The 17,089-nt window shown below is 36.2% G+C and overlaps 1 protein-coding gene across 1 annotated transcript in view; it reads left to right on the top strand.

The window, feature by feature from the left end:
- PTAR1 (protein prenyltransferase alpha subunit repeat containing 1) overlaps positions 1–16,880 on the top strand; it is a 38,906-nt gene extending 22,026 nt beyond the window's left edge. The window contains exons 4-8 of the mRNA XM_007446053.1: positions 6,840–6,944; positions 9,000–9,213; positions 14,093–14,397; positions 16,538–16,572; positions 16,654–16,880. Coding sequence (XP_007446115.1) covers positions 6,840–6,944; positions 9,000–9,213; positions 14,093–14,397; positions 16,538–16,572; positions 16,654–16,880 — 886 coding nt within the window. The remainder of the gene's footprint in view (positions 1–6,839; positions 6,945–8,999; positions 9,214–14,092; positions 14,398–16,537; positions 16,573–16,653) is intronic.
- The last annotated feature ends 209 nt before the right edge of the window (positions 16,881–17,089 follow it).

The following is a 17,089-nucleotide window of genomic DNA, read 5'->3' as shown; positions in this document are numbered from 1 at the left end:
ACTGAAATAGGGATGTCTGGAAGAGGAGCAGATTTAAGTGCGTGAGGGGGCAGGTGCTGGTTGGAAGTCAAGAGTTCAGTTTGGGACATGATAGGTTTGTGTCCAAGCAGTTGTGTATGAATCTAAAGTTCAGGCAAGAGTTCTAGGCCAGATATAATTTGGGAATCACTGGAAAATGTATGGTATTTAAAGCCATGAGATTGTTTGAGATATCCAAAGTAGTGGGTATAGATATTAGAAGAGAACCAGTCCAAAGACTAAGCACTGGGACACTACAGGTTTCCAGAGCTGCACAGTTCAGTATAGTAGCCATTAGCCACAAGTGGCTATTGAGCCCTTGAGATATGACTAGTCTCCGTTGAGATGTGCTGTAAGTGTAAACTACACATCAGATTTTGAAGACTGCGTACCCCCAGAAGTAAAATATCTTTCTTATTAGTAATTTTTATATTGATTACATGTTGAAATTATATTTTGGTTATATTAATTAAATACAATATATTACTTTGTACTTGTTTTTAATGTAGCTGTTAGAAAATTTTTAATTACATATATGGCTCACATGTATGACTCACATTATATTTCTATTGGACAGCGCTGTTCTAGAGTTTGCGAGATGAGGAAGAATCAACAAAGGAGACTTTTAGGAAGGTACTATAAACTTAAAACTGAGCGCTTTCTTAAGGGTAGAGACCATGTCTTTTTTTTTTTTCCTTGTTTCCCTAGCCTCTAACACTTTAGTGCCTGGTATACAATAGATACTCAGTTTGCAGACTGGGCACTGAAAATAATTAAATTCAGTAAAAAAGAAATGAGCGTAATAGAGAAGTGGGAGTACCATTTTTATTTATGTTCACAGATTCCTCATCATTACAGAGGAATTTAAATCCTCCCACAAAAAAAGATTCTTACTAGCATAATGTATATACACAAACACATATAATTCATGGTATATTCTATACGGCAGTTTAGTGGTGAAGAGAGAACCTAGTTCTTAAGATATATGAATCTTAGTCCTGTTTCATCAGTTAACTAGCAGTTGCCTTGGACAAGACCTTTAACTTCTCAGGAGTTTTAGTTTCCATATCTGTGAAATAAAAGATCTGAATTAGGGCTTCCCTGGTGGCGCAGTGGTTGAGAGTCCGCCTGCCGATGCAGGGGACGCGGGTTCGTGCTCTGGTCTGGGAAGATCCCACATGCCGCAGAGCGGCTGGGCCCATGAGCCATAGCTGCTGAGCCTGCGCGTCCGGAGCCTGTGCTCCGCAACGGGAGAGGCCACAACAGTGAGAGGCCCGTGTACCGCTCAAAAAAAAAAAAAAAAAAAATCTGAATTAGGTGATTTTTTTTTTAATGATTCTGTTGAAACTGTGTTTTGATTGTGTGTGGTTTGGTCTTATGAAGGGAAATTGCTCCGTAAATCTGACTTCAGTGATGTTAATAGCTAATCTTGAAGCTATTCTAGTAAGATGATTTAGTAAGTTTTGTGCTAGATGAGTAGAAAGGAAATCTTGATTTTTAAGAAACCCATTGTAGATATGTGTTCTAGTAAATTTTAATTTGTATTGGTAAGATTGACATATAAAGACAGAGTCATGAGTACATTTTGAGCAAAAAGCAAACAACTTTGGAAATAAACATCTAATGCTGTAAGTTCTCACAAATCGAATACTCAACATTTTATGTTTAATTGTTGGTACATTTCTTCTGCAGTAACTTTGGGAATTGTTGAATGATCTTTGGCTGTATTTTATAAACTGCTAAAAGATGTTGTAACATACCAGTAGTTCACTTTATAGGTGTCGCAGTCTTAGGAAGAAAAACAAGGGCAAGAATAAGTTTTTGAGCTGATCTGTGATTATAGTATGTGATGCATATAGTTTAAAAACCCAGCTGATTGTAGAAAAAAAATGACTGACTGGTACTTTTTTTTTTTTTGCTTTGAATTTGCTTTGAAAATTGGTGAATTAATTGATGAAAGAGGTTGACTTCATAATAATGTCCTATTTTTCCCTCAGTCTGTGAACATAGAGTAAGCAAAACATCTTTGAGCAGCTAGAAGAGCTGACACCAAGCTCCAATGATTCATATTCTTTACTCAAAGTAAAGATTGATTTAAATTTAATTGGTAACTTTACTTTATGCAGATTTGATGTTTGGTTCAGACACTTTGAGCTTGGAGCAGGTTACTGAATCTCTCCCAGCTTTTGTTTCCTCATCTGTAAAACTGAGGTAACATTGGGTTGTACCATATAAAATTGTTCTTTTTGTAAATCAGAAATGATTAAATCCAAACTTTCAAATCCTGGTTTCTAACACCATTCTCTAATAAAAGGAGCTGGGCTTTTTGGAGAAATGGCTGATTCTAGGACCAAGCCGGGAAATACACCAAATGAGCCTGGAACATCTTTGAGAGACAGAAAGTAAGGAAGTGCTTCCATTGGCCAAAGCTGGAACAGTTTGAACAATAAATTAACATAGTATTGGATTATACCCTAAAGTAGAAAATGGATATCCATAAGTCCATACTGATAAAAGAAATGCTCAAATACAAAAACAAATAAGAGATAATAGACAACTCTCCCATACAGAAAAATTCCAAATAATTTATCTAGGTAACTCCCCTCAAAGAGATGGAGTGTATATCTTCACTCCTTAAAGTGTAACCTTTTCCCAAAAAGTACAGTGGAGGAATCTAGCGTATACTGCCTAAGCCAGGTATTCAAGGTCAACATAAACAGTGACAAGTCATGCTGATATTATGTACCCATGATATATGATGAAAATGGCACTTTGCCTCTGTGGTTCCCTCAAAACCCATAACTCTAGTCTAACCATGAGAAAAATATACAAAATACCCAATAAGTACTCTCACAACTGTCAAGGCCACCAAAAACAAGGTATATCTAAGGGACCGAGAGGAGCCTACAGAGATATAACAACCAAATATAATGTGATATCCTGGTGGGACCCTGATATACAAAAAGAACGTTTGGTAAAAACGAAGTGATTCTGAATAAAGTATGGACTTCCAATAGTAATCTATCAGTGCTTCATCAGTTGTGATAAATGTACCATAATAATATAAGATGTTAATAATAAGAGAAACTGGGTACAGGCCATACAGAAATTCTCTGTACTATTCTTAAGAACTTTTCTGTAAATTTAAAACAATACTAAAATTAAAGGTTTATTTTAAAAAAAACAACAAAAAATTGAATATTGGCAGTTTCATATTATTTAACATAATACAGGATCTTTGTGAGAATTGAAGTAGAAAATATATGTAATTCACTTAACACACTGCCTGATTCAGGAGAAGTGTTCAATAAACGGTAGTTTTTATGAGGATGACTTTTATTATTATCATTATTGTTATTTCACACAAAATAACTGAAGATTAAGGGGTGAAAACGGTGGCATATGTTTATTCAGTATTTACTATATGCCAAGTACTGAGGCTAACTAGTTGAGATTTAGCCATGGACATGATACACATGGCCCCTGGTCTCCTACAAATTTTGGATAGAGTGACAGCAGAGAGAAGCCATAGTTTGAGATGTTAGAGAAGACATAAAAACTTTATAAAATAAGATAAATTTTGCAGAAATATAAAAGCACAGGAACTCATATAGAGAAAGAAAACACACTACTTAACCTTAGTAGTAGTACTAAGTACTATGTAGTAGCCTGGAGGCTCCTGTGGGTGTGTTTTAACCAACACTAGCTGATTTTCATAATGATGAACTAGTCTTCAAGGGAAAGTAGTGAGGTTTTTCATATACTGTTTAATTAGTAAATGAAATGTGTAGCAAAAATTTTAAAGGAGTAACTTTTATTGTTTGAAAAATCTGCTATGTGAGAAACCTCATTCCTTTTTATCATTCTACTTTTTATTATTTCTTAAAACTTCTTCAGTCTCCTCCCTTCGCCCACATTTTAAAAAAGTCAGCCCTCACATAATTTAATCCCATAACAAGGTTGCATGTGTAGCATAGCACTGTTTCTTACCACCCTGCTCTCTATCCCAAATGACACAGCTGCCTTGTCCTTTCCTAATTAGTTTTTTCCATATTTATTTGATGACCCTCACTTCATGCCTTCTTCATCTGTTAGCAGTGGACCACCTAAGGCTTTTAGGATGAATATAGAAGCCCAGCTTATTCAGTATGCCAGAAAATAAAGTCACCTCAAATTTAAGACAATACTCCATTTCCTCAATAACAATCCAAAAAAAAGAGATTTTTTTAGGCTAATATCAATATGTAAACTTTAAGGTAAGTACATGAAATAAGAAAATTTCTTCTTAGGATATTTAATTTTTCAATTTAGTTACACACCTTTAAAATAACATGTTACCTGAAATATTTTAATTTATAAATTCTTCATTTTGCTCTCACATTTCATTAGTTCAAACTCCTCACATGGCTTATTGACATCAGTGACTTTTTGTCATCACGAGAACTATTTTTTGAGTTATCTAGCATAGTTTTCCAGAGCACATCGTGTTTACTTACATTTTAGTTGTTTTAGATACAGCACTTTCCATATCCATGTGTGACTGGAAGTTTTATCTCAGACGAGATTCCTACTTGAATATATTAAAGCAGGTGGTTTTTTGTTGGATCTCTAGGTTATATGATAGCCATAACTTAACCACTTACCATATTTCTTTTTCAAGTGATCTTTTGAAAACTTGCTTTATAATGATCCAGTGCCTGCAATGTTCAGTCCTTTCCCAGGAATGTTTATTAAATTGATAGTAAAATTTTGCTACCTTTTTTAATGATTCTATCAGACGATCTTTTTAAGCATCCCTATATACCATTGATTGAGGTTGTTTCAGACTAAGATATCTTCACAAATATGACTTTGTTGTTCAAAATAAAGAGATTAAGAGATGTCCCTTATTTAAGAAACTTTGTAAAGATTCAGTTGTAAGGTAACTTCCTCTTTTCTGAAGAAAATTTTAATTCCCCTTATATATAGACATGTATGGGAATATAGGTAGGCAGTTGTAAATAAGGAGAGGTTTTAAATTTAGTAAATGAAAATTTGGCTTAATACAATAAGTTCTCTACAGTAGTGGTTTTTAAACTCTAGTGTGTCCTGGAGGGCTTGTTAAAACACATTGCTTTGCCCCACTGGAGTTTTTGATCCAGTGGGTCTGGGGTGAGACTTAAGAATCTATATTTCTCACAAGTTCCAAATGATGATGATGTTGCAGTTGGGGACCCTACTCTGAGAAACAAGTGCTCTACAAAGTAGTTTAAATTACATAGAGCAATATTTTGCTTTCTTTTACACTACAGGTATGTATGAACAAAATGTTACTGATTTCGGAAGAGAAGGGATCTAGAACTGCAGAAATTACTGGCTGTTGCATTAAAATATTCTTTTAATGACATAGATTTCCTGCACATTGAAAGAAAATAGTCAATAAATCATTTTTTAAAGCAGCCGTAAACCTTGGTATCACTTCAGATTATTTTACAGAGTGAAGTTACTGATCTGAAATAAAATTGATTGTAAAATGCAAGTATTTATTATCACTATATAGTATTTTCATTAAAAAGGAATTTATTTTCCTTATCAAATAAAATTTTAGAAATAGTACATTGCTGTTGGAAAGAAAATGTATTGTGGTATTTAGGAACTAAATCCATCTAAGTAGTTGAGACATATGAGCTGGGCTCTGGTTTTGTTGAGATTAACATCTCTAAAGTAAATGAATGATCAGCCCTACCACAGGAAAGACATTTTAAAGTTAATAAAAACTAGCAAGTGACCTAATTTTATTATAAAACAGTAGATAAATTGAAAAATAGGAGTGTAATCAGTAATATCAGAGCTTATTATTAAAAACTTACCTGAGAAATTCAATCTAAACTTAAATTAGAGTAACCTGAGAAATAGGTGGAACTCTCTTGCGTGACATAGTTTATAATTGCACTGAAGCTTTGAACAGTTTTAAAACAACAACAAAAAGCTCATATTCCTTTTACTTTTGTTTATATTTCAAAAAGGAATGGTCTAGTGTATCAAGAGCCATCCAAGTATTTCACCTGGTAATATGTCTTTTGGAAACTTATCCTAAGTAGTAGTACAAACAAAAGAAGTTATAAGCACAAAGATTTTTGTTTCAGAATTCTTTTAGAATAGCAAAAACTTGGAAGCAACCTAAAATGTCTAATTACAGGGGGAAAGGTCATTAAATTACAGGATAGCTACTGAATGAAAACTATTTGACCATTTAAAATGTTCATTTTAAAGATTATATAGAACTGTGGGGTAATTCTTAAGATTTAAGAGCAGAATATAAAATTATATTTTAAAATACATATGCATATGAGGAAAGGTAGAAGAGAAAATCCAAAAATAATAATAATAATTTTGTTAGGGTAGTTATTGAATGAACGATTTTTTTCCTACATCTCAGTCCAGTGTGTTGCTGTATGTGTGTTTTTTGGTAACAAATTAGACCATATCAAGTCCTACTTAGGAAGCTACAATTCTTGACTTGTATTGGATTTGCCCTACAGGTACTGAAGTCAGGCCTTGTAAGTTTTGGAAATGATGCAAGCCAGAAAACCCCTTTGCCTTCTACCAAATAGATAACTAAAGTTCCACTGTTGATTTAAGAGCTTCTGTTTCTGTTTTTTAATTTGTTATTTCAAGATTATGAGAATACAGTCTTGATTACTGTGTGACATTTATGAGAGTTTTACGTTTTCTTTTTTTTATTCTTGGAAATTTGCTTCACAATGAGGTTATATTGATAGTCATGCAGTATGTTTCTGTAGAAAGGCAAAGTAATGGTTCTTTTTATTTTTCTTTTACAGAAAAGAGCTGATCCTCTCTGGCACTTTAAATCCAATTAAGGACTTACATCTAGGAAAACTGGCCTTAACTAAGTTTCCAAAGAGTCCAGAAACATGGATTCACAGGTTTGGTTAATTTACACCATAGGATTCTTACTTAGAATTTAGAATGCCTGGAGAAAAAAAAAACAAACACAGAATGTGAAGCAGGTCACACAGTGATTCAGAGTATGAATTCTAAAGTCAAATTATATCTACATTTAAGTCTAGATGCCATCACTTTATGTGATCTTCAGAAATTGTTTAACCTCTTCAAGCTTTGGTTTTATCATTTGCAAAATGGGAATAATAATTATACCTATCTCAGAGTAAATGGTTGAGTTTACATCAGATAATGCATGTAAACACTACCATAGTGCCTGGCATATATGAAGTACTCAGTAAGTTTTAGCTATTATTATTAACTATCTGAAGCAATCATGGAAATTGCATTTAGATATTCAACTGTAATGAGCAACTTGAGTTTTATTAAACTTGGATTTAATTCATTCAAGTGTGTTCCTGGTAAAGATGGTGGTGGTGATGGTTATGGTTATGAAAATTAACCAAATAAGGGCAACTGAGGTGAATGGTGTGTGGGCTGAACTAGAGTTGCTAAGACCATAAATGCAAAGAATATTTTTAGGTTAAAGGCCTGAAGCAGATATCTAAAGTGCATGTAAGAACTCTTTTCAAAATCCTGGCTATCTGGAAGCATCCTACTCTTGGATCCCATGTAACTACTCTCTTTTGACTAAAATGAGATGGTGTAGGCTTACTGGTTGGGGTCAGTGAGGAGAATCTCTGAAGAAATCTGTTCTTAAGCCCCTTATAACTTTTTTTACATCCTGAGTATTTTTAGGATCTTAAAGTCAGTTTAAGGTATCTTAACTGTAATGTTGCCTTTGGCTAGCCTTGCAGAGCAGCGACTTCCAAATGATATAGTTAGCTGTATTTTCTTCCTACTAGAAATAAGGATAGCAGACCACAGAGAGATATATGATTGTGTGCATAGATAGGAAAGGGATGGTGGCAGGGGAAGGGAGTTATTAAATATGCAGCCATCAATTTATTGGCTTATTATTTTATAAAGCAAGTTTTGGTTGTTAAAAATAACTTCTGTTATTTGAATATGACAAAATGAGTTTTCTTACTCAATTTTCTGTACCCTGGGTTGGAAATTTTTAATCTAAAAAGAATGCTTTCTTATGAGAAAATATTTGTAAAACCTGAAGACATTAAGTGGTTAGAGACACTTTTTTAGTGCTTTTCATTTAAATGTATGCTAGTGAAAATCTTAAATAGACAAGGGGAAAATCTGTGGATAAAGACATTTTAAAACCTCCTTGGTGGTTTAACTAATCATATTGTATTTGTTTCCTTCCAGATTCTGTGCTATAATATAGAAATTTTGCTTCATGAAAGCTTAATACAGCTTCTTGTTTGCAAACAAACAAATACACGTAGGATGAGGCATGCACATATAATGAAAAGTGAACCGGGACTTCCCTGGTATCCCAGTGGTTAAGACTTCTCCTTCCAATGCAGGGGATGCAGGTTCAATCCCTGGTCAGGGAACTAAGATCCCACATGCCTCACCGGCCAAAAAACCAAAACATAAAACAGAAGCAATATTGTAACAAATCCAATAAAGACTTCAGAAATGGTCCACATCAAAAAAAAAATCTTAATAAATAAATAAATAAAAGTGAACTATGTTCCTCTTGAGTATTTACCAGCCATTAATTAATATCACCCCCTCCCACACACACAGTACCACCACACACACACACGCACACACCCGTTGCCTTTACATTTCCTGGCCAAATGAAGTTTTGAAGTTGTCATTTTGGAACTGATGACATTCTCTTTTTGACAAATGTTAACATTTTGGAAAGCTTTTTGTTTAATCTTTGTCCTTTATTCCCCGCCACCACCCATATCCGTGCTGCTCAAATTAATTATGTCTTTAAAAACAAAAACAACAAAACAACCCCCCCCCCAAAAAAGAAGTTTGAAAACTGGGCATTATTTTGCATTGTCTATGAATGGAAATTAAATTGAGAATAAAGAAAACTCTGGTTGTTTCCCTCTGTGGTTTATTTTCTTTCCTCATTTCTTTCCCACATGTTACCTTAACAGGCGATGGGTGCTACAACAGCTAATTCAGGAAACCTCCTTGCCTTCCTTTGTGACCAAAGGGAACTTGGGAATAATTCCTGCAGAAAGGACACAGCAACTAATACGAGAAGAGATGGAGGTCTGTGGTGAAGCAGCAGGGAGATACCCAAGCAACTATAATGCCTGGTCCCATCGCATCTGGGTTTTACAGCACCTGGCCAAGCTAGATGTCAAGGTAGGGCTGTATTCTATGTCCCTAGGCATACTCCCTGCCTGCCATTTAAATCTTCTGGTAGTATATAGTAGTTCCTTCTCAGAGGAGCTTTAAAAGAGAGAAGTAGAGGAACTAATGACCCAGTAGGCCGGAGAGGATTGTAAGAGCTGATACCTCCCGAGAACTCCTGGTAATTTTTTTTTAAAAGTTTGCATTCAAAACCAGCATGGTTTTGACACTCTTAAGGCTAGTCCATTGGTAGAACAAAGCAGGTTTAAGCAGTAAGGAAGACTGAGCATAACTCATTTTGCCCTGAAACAGGAAGAGATTATTAAACCTTATAGAACTGAAATTGTTCTTTCTTGGTAGTCTTTTGTTTTGTGACTTAAAGTGCTAAATCAGCTCGCTGCCTTTTCACAATCTCCTCTGCTGGGGAGGGAACAGAGGATCTCACCCAGGTGTTCCCAAACTTGGCTGAGCCTGTAAATTACCTGAGAATTCCTGTGTCCCACCCCAGGCCTACTGAATTGAAATGAAAGTAGGATTTAGAGATCAGTATTTTTCGCAGGCTCAGGGGGTTATTTGGATGCAGAGCCAGGTTGAGAACTGTCACAGCCTAATCCTTTTAGTTTAGAAATGAGGAGATGGAAGTTTCCATAGAATTTTAATGGCTTGGACTTAGCCACGGTTGTATCATTTATTATTCATCAGAATGAGAGCCAGGTATCCTTGTGTTCCTTCTTACATACTACAGCTTCTCTATTTTTTTTTCCACTTCTTGTGGTATCAGTGCCTTAAGAATCTAGGGTACTATTCTAAAAGCTCCCCAGGCTTGAGACAATTTAAAGGGGTCAGAATGTCTCATGTGGTGCTTTCAGATTAATAGTGAAGCATTCTCTAATTTTTACTCACCACCCGCTTCCTACGTCTCCCTTCAGGTCCCCTCTCCCCTCTCCCCTCTCTGTGTCCTAGCCAGAGATTCCTCCAGGATAAATAGGAGAGCCTTCACTTCTGAGGGATTTTAAGCAAACAGTTCTGGAAGAGAAGCCCTTCCCTCCAGTTTACATGGCTTTGCATTTCAGGAGGGGAGGCTACCTAATGGAGTGGAAAGAGAAAAGACAGAATCACATTAACCTGAGTTCAGATTCTGGCCCTATTAGCTGTGTGTGTAAAGTAAGGCTTTAATGTTTTCATCTGTAAGATAGGGTCTCTACTGCCTGCCTCAGTGGATTACTGAGAATTACTTGGGGTAATGTGTATAAAGTACTGGGCACCTAATAGAGGATCGCTAAATTTTAGTTCCTTTCTCTGCTCCCCATAGATAGAAAACTTAGATGAAACTTGCCTACGAATTTGCTAGATCAACTTAGTGCAATTCATTCATGAAAAAGTAGTGAAACCCTATCATTCCCAGACACTGTTGTATACACTGGGTGAGGCATAAAGACAAAAAGCTTGCTCTCAACAAATTGAAAAATCTAGTTGAAGAAACACATACCGACAGTTACAAAGCAGTGTGACACTTGCAGGAACTGAGGGAATCTCCGGGTACAGTGGGATCACAGAAATGGCTCCTCATCCAGATGGGGCTCATTGGAAACAGCTGCCAGAGGGAGGGATGCTACACTGTGGGGGTGTCTGGAGGAATGAATTCAAGTTATCTGGTGGGTTGTGAGGGATATGGAGTGCTTTAAAACCAGTCATCTCCGCTCCACAACTTGGTATCCTGTGGGATGTGGAAAGAGGTAAGGGGAGGGTTGAGGATAAAGGAAGGCAGAGTCCAGGTAAGCTGAGAGGTCTTTGGAAACTTTCCGGCCTTTATGTGAACCTTTTAAAGTGGCATTCCCATAAATCAGAAACATGAGGCCAAAGTGAAATTCTTGGTTCCTTGAGACCATCCATTGTTGAAGATGACAACTCGTTAGTAATGTGTTGACTTATCTGCCCTGGTCCACTGCTAGCCTCACATGTTGTCAGTCTGCCCTCCTCTGCCCTTGGGGGGACTTGGCACTCTTCCTGTCATCACTGCCACTGTCTCTCACTCTCAGTGAAGTGCGCTGAATTTACAAAATCCCCTTTCTGTTCTTGTAAGCCATTGGGCCCAGCTAGGAGATCATGTACTATGCTTTGCCTGTTAGAGGAAGTAATCACAAAAGTACCAGTTGTCTAGAGCAGCTTAAAAATACATATGAATTGAGTGGCATCTTTTTACTTAGAAAACTGAAAATGATTTTTTAAAGTGCTGATATTCAGCATTGATAAGGGTATAAAAACAAGCATTGTAGAAATTGGTATAATCTTACCAAAGGGCAACATGGCAGCATTTACCAGACGTTACCCCCCAAGTGTTATCTCTAATCTAGCAGTTCTGCTTCTAGGAATTCATCCTAAAGAAAAAATGGGAGGTGCAGTATGATATAGTGATTAAAGGCTCCACTCAGTGGTCATACAGACGTAATTTGAATCTTGACTCTCCCACCAATTTGCTGTGTGGCCTTAAGAACGTTGCTTAGCCTCTCTAACCTTCAGTTTTCTCATCTGTAAATTGGGGATGATGATAATTCCTACCTCATTGAGTGACGTAAATTAAGTGGGAGAATCTACATAACGTGACTATCACAAGTGCTCATACTACTTGGTCAATAAACACTGGCTGTTATATTAAATATGGGAGTTTGGTATATAAAAATACTGTTTATAATAGTGAAAAACTGGAAACAGTCTAATCCTCTAGTAACAAGGGATTGGTTACATTACAGTCCATCACAAAGTGGAATATTTTATTGCTACTAGAAATTATATTCTAGAAGATTATTTAAAGAAAAATGTTAATTATAGGTTAAGGATGTAAAACTAAATAAGAGATGGGCCTACTACAATTTTTTTATGTTATTAGCATTGAATGATATTTAATGTGTTTAGAACAGTACCTGGCATATTGTAAGTGCTCAACAGATATTTATACACACAAACACAGTGCTGTTACAGATATATTTTCTTATATTTTCTATAAGCATGCATTTTCTAGTCAGAAAAAAAAGGTTAGAGAATAAAGAATGTTTACCAGTGCTAGGGAGTAGAATTATGAGAGGTTTTAATTTTCTATTTTTTGTTCCCTGTAATGTTTGTGTGTTTCAGTGGACATATACTGAAGTAAAATTTTAAAATAGTCTAATTTGAGGGTGGGGTGGAAGGAAATAGTCACAGTTGAACAGAGTTCATTACTACTAGCCAATTGAAAGCTGATACCATGTGTCACCTGAAAAAGCACATAGGGTCATTTCTCCAAAAAAGATATACAAATGACCAAGAAAGACATGAAAAGATGTTCAACATCATTAACCACTGGGGAAATGCCAATCAAACCACAGTGAGGTACCATTTCACACAACTAGGATGACTAAAATAAAAAAGACAATACAATTGTTGACAAGGATGTAGAGAAATTGGAACCCTTATACATTGGTGGTAGGAATGTGAAACAGTGCAGCCACTGGGGAAAAGTTTGGCATTTCCTCAAAAAATTAAACATAGAAACACCATGTATGACCCTGCAATTCCACTGCTAGGTATATATCCAAAAATATCGAAAACATATATTCATACCAAAGCGTGTATGAGAATGTTCATAGCAGCATTACCCATAAAAGCCAAAAAAAAAAAGTAATACCCCAAATGTCCAGTATCTGAGGAATAGAAAAACAAAATATGGTATATCCATACAGTGGTCTGTTATTCAGCCATAAAAAAGGAATGAAGTTCTGATAAATAGTATATAACATGGTGAACCTTGAAAACAATATGCTGATTGAAAGTAGTATTCCATTTATATGACATATTCAGAATAAGCAAAGCAGATTAGTGGGTGCCAGAGGATAGGGGGAATGGGGAATTAGAGGACTCCTAATAGGAATAGGGGTTGTTTTGGAGATGATGAAAATGTTTTGAAATTATAATCATCAGAGATAGGCAAATCAAAACAACCTCACTCCTCTCAGAGTGGCTGTCATCAAAAAGTTTATCATCAAAAATAACAAATGTCGGCAAGGATGTAGGAAAAAGGGAACCCTAGTACACTGTTGGTGGGGATATACATTGGTGCAGACACTATGGAAAACAGTATGGAGGTTCCTCAAGGAACTAAAAATAGAACTACCGTATGATCCAGCAATCCCACTCTTACTTTTCATAAATGCTGCTTTTCTTTTTATCATTCCATTTGAAATTCTTTAGTCTGCAGATTTAAAGAATTCACTGCTGAATTTTGTCTTACCTACTTAAAAAAGCCATTTATCATTGATGTTAAGTAAGTGAGACAGATAGTGAAAGTCATGAGCACTTGAAAATTCCTGTTATTCTTGCATCATGTTTTTGTAGTAAACCCTTAGAATTAAGTAGTGAACAAAACAGACATGGTCCCTGCCCTGATGACACTTACAGTGAAGAAGAAATAATTACATTGAGTCTATTGTTGAACAAATAGTAAGTTAGGTATAATACAGCTTCATTAAATGCAAAAGAAAGTTTCCATCAAAGTGATCTCTGAATTTATATTTTTCCTTCAATATAAGCATTACTTGAAAATGAACACCCAAATGTCTATCATTATTTTAGAATCTGTCTTTTCTATGTGTGTGCCAATCAGAATGTGATCAAAGTCTAGGGAAAGGTCCGTAAATTCTGTGACAGTAAAAAAAAAAAAAGAAAAAAGAAATCAATTACTTTATAAAAGAAAGGGAAAATTAGAATTTACTGAGCTTCCACTAAGTGCAGGCTTCCACTAAATGACAACACTGTGTTGGGCATTATATACAAATCGGAAGAGAAATCCAAAGCATTAATGGAGAAAGTAAAACCTTTGGCAATTCCTCATTTCACTTCCCTTTTTTCTTCCTCCAAGATTCTTCTTGATGAACTATCTTCTACTAAACACTGGGCGTCCATGCATGTTTCAGACCACAGTGGATTTCACTACCGCCAGTTTTTATTAAAGTCTTTGGTTAGCCAAACTGTGACAGATGGTTCTGTATTGGAGCAAAATACGTTGAGAAGTGAGCCAGCTATAGTTCTTCCAAAAGGTGAAGAAGCAGTGGCTTCAGCAGAGGAATCAAGGATAAATCTTCCCCATCTTCTAGAAGAAGAAGTTGAATTCAGCACTGATCTTATTGATTCCTACCCAGGACATGAAACCCTTTGGTGTCATAGGTAAGAGAAAGGAAGATCTATTTCCTGCATAAAACTGTGTGTGTCCTTATGAGAGCTACAGAAGGTCTTACATCTGACTCGTGCCTACTTGGGTAAATATGGTAATCTGATTGTGGAACTTTGCCTGAGTGCTTGAGAGGAGTTTGTGTTACCATGTACTCCTCCTCATGATCATGATCAATATGAAGTTCCTCACACAGATCTTTGCCAACGGCTCAAGATGGTGGCGTTCATCCTTGACTGTGCCACAGAATAAGGTGTGTTACTTTCAAACTAAAGAAAGTTTCTGGACTCCCTCCTTGGAGATCCTGATACTTAGCATATCTGGGATAGAGTGCTGCCATCTGTTTTTTAAAATATAAAGAAAAAACCCTGACAGGTAAATTTGATGCACAGTCAGGGCTGAGACCATTGATTAGACCCTGAGAATAGTTAGACATTTTTATTGTTCTTCCCAACCGTGATGGCCTGCAGATTAATTTACCTTAAGTATAATCTCTTGACACTTTTTGCTTTTTTAAAGTAAAATCTACTTTGGGAGTGAATCAGGATTATTAGGAAGGAGTGAAAGAGGGTTAGCAACCTCATAACTTGAGTTTTAAGAACCTTTGACTGTACTTTTCATGTTGAAATGAAATCCAGGTATGGGAACCCCCGATTGATTTATTTTGGATTATCATTTAGTTGGAGGCATCTCTGGCATTATATCTACAGATTTTACTTCAAGTTACAGGATTCTGTTTGTAGACAAAAGAGTTGCCTGTGTTAGGCAGGAGGTAGGCATTTTAAATATTTGTGTATTTTTTAAGTTAAATGTGATTTGTTCCCTTTTTCCAGTCGAAATATAGTTGGAAGATATATTAGAAGATGGAAGGCAGTCCCCCTCTTTGGCATCTTCATAAATACAGAATTTTCTTTTTCCCTTAAAAACAAAACATTTTTATTACACATTTTTAGGAGAGAAGATAGATCTTGACTTGTATGTTTTGCTGTTACAGATTTTTTTATTGCTGTTTTATATTTAGACACATTAATAGCAAGACTCAAAGAATATTAAAAATTCTATTTGTGTTTGAGAGAGAGCTAGATCATTAGAACAGAAACTTTATTTGTTTATATAAAGATTAATTGGAGTTTGGAGTGGGGAGAAGAGACAGTTGGGATGACCTGTATATTACAGGAATGAATTATATTTTCTACTGATTCAGTGCCCTTATGCAGCTTATCAGCCCTTTTAAGGTTTGTCCTTTGTAAAATGGGTGTTATATGCTCCTTTGTCTGCTCCCAGATAAGCTGGGAAAATGAATAGAATTCTCTTTTAAGGGCTTAGAGTTATTAATATGAATGATGAAGTATAACAACCTAGAAACTACCTAAGGTAGTTTACCTTATTTCGTACAGAGATGTGCACCCCTTTGAGTCACAATTTTTGGAAATTAGGCACATGGATCTTCATTTTTAACAAATAACTCCAGATGATTCTAAAGGCAGGAGAACTCTCCTTAGAGGAAGAACAGGAACTGTGTCTTTTAACATACTTTTCTCAGAGCCCAGCACATCCCTACTGCATGTTGGTGTTTAATAAGACTATAGTGCTGGATTTAGGGGAGAATTCAGAGGGTTTCTAAGATAGTAAGTCCAACCACAGCAGTTCTGTTCTTATTAAAGAAAGTATTGGATAGAGGCCATATGCTAAGCCTCTAGAGGAGCTATTTAATTCTCTTGTTTCTGAAAATCACTTGTCTTTTAGGATATCAATGAGGTTAATTTTTGGTTTTGTTATATTTTAACTTATAACAGAGATTGAGCTAAGACCCATTTCTAGTTTCATATTATAGTAACAGGTGTAACAACGCAAAGTGATTGTCATCATCTCAGTCCATTTTTTTTAAACACCTTCGGGGTAGTATTCTTTCTCACAAACCAGTAATCTGGGTGTGTGAGGCTCTGTCCAAATACCCAGAGACTACATCTTAACTATTCTTCCTCCTTCCCCCAGATAGGTCTGGGTTACGAAGGGGGCACTGAACTGAGTACTATGTGTTTTAAGATTATCGAATTTTTTGTCTTTTCTGAAAAGCTTGACTTTGTGATGTGATTTTTCTTTTTCTATTCTCTTCCTTACCCTCCTCTTTCACAGGCGGCATGTTTTCTACCTTCAGCATCACTTAAATGGTAGGTTTCCTCACAGCGTGGTCCAGTTGTCACCTGCAGACAGCCCAGGGGGGACTTTGAGTGACTTGCACCTCATCCCAGAAGGACCGCATACATCTCAGGCAATGGAGGTGGATGGACTCATTGACTCTAGCAAGCAAGGCTATTCCCAGGAAACCAAACGCCTGAAGCGGACCCCTGCTCCAGACTCCCTGGGCCTGGAAATGGAGCACAGGTTCATCGATCAAGTATTGTCCACCTGCCGGAACGTGGAGCAGGCCAGGTTTGCCAATGCATACAGGAAATGGCTGGTTACATTGAGTCAATGAAAGAGGTGGATTAGTCCTGCAAGGTTCCCCTTTTAGTGCAATATTGCTTTCCTTTCTTATTTACATAGTTGCATGAACTGTTTGCTATTATCGTCTAACTGTATGTGCTTCATCTTTAGGTTAAAAGTCCATAGTAAATCTTTCATTTTATTTATTTTGTTAAGAACTGGCATTCCTTTGGGGATAAAATAATTGTGTAGTTCCTTCCT

The sequence above is a fragment of the Lipotes vexillifer genome, unplaced genomic scaffold (genome assembly GCF_000442215.2).
Source record: "Lipotes vexillifer unplaced genomic scaffold, Lipotes_vexillifer_v1.1 scaffold1335, whole genome shotgun sequence".
Taxonomy (NCBI): domain Eukaryota; kingdom Metazoa; phylum Chordata; class Mammalia; order Artiodactyla; family Lipotidae; genus Lipotes; species Lipotes vexillifer.
The sequence above is the reverse complement of the archived record's forward strand: the minus strand, read 5'-3'. Positions and strand labels throughout refer to the sequence as shown.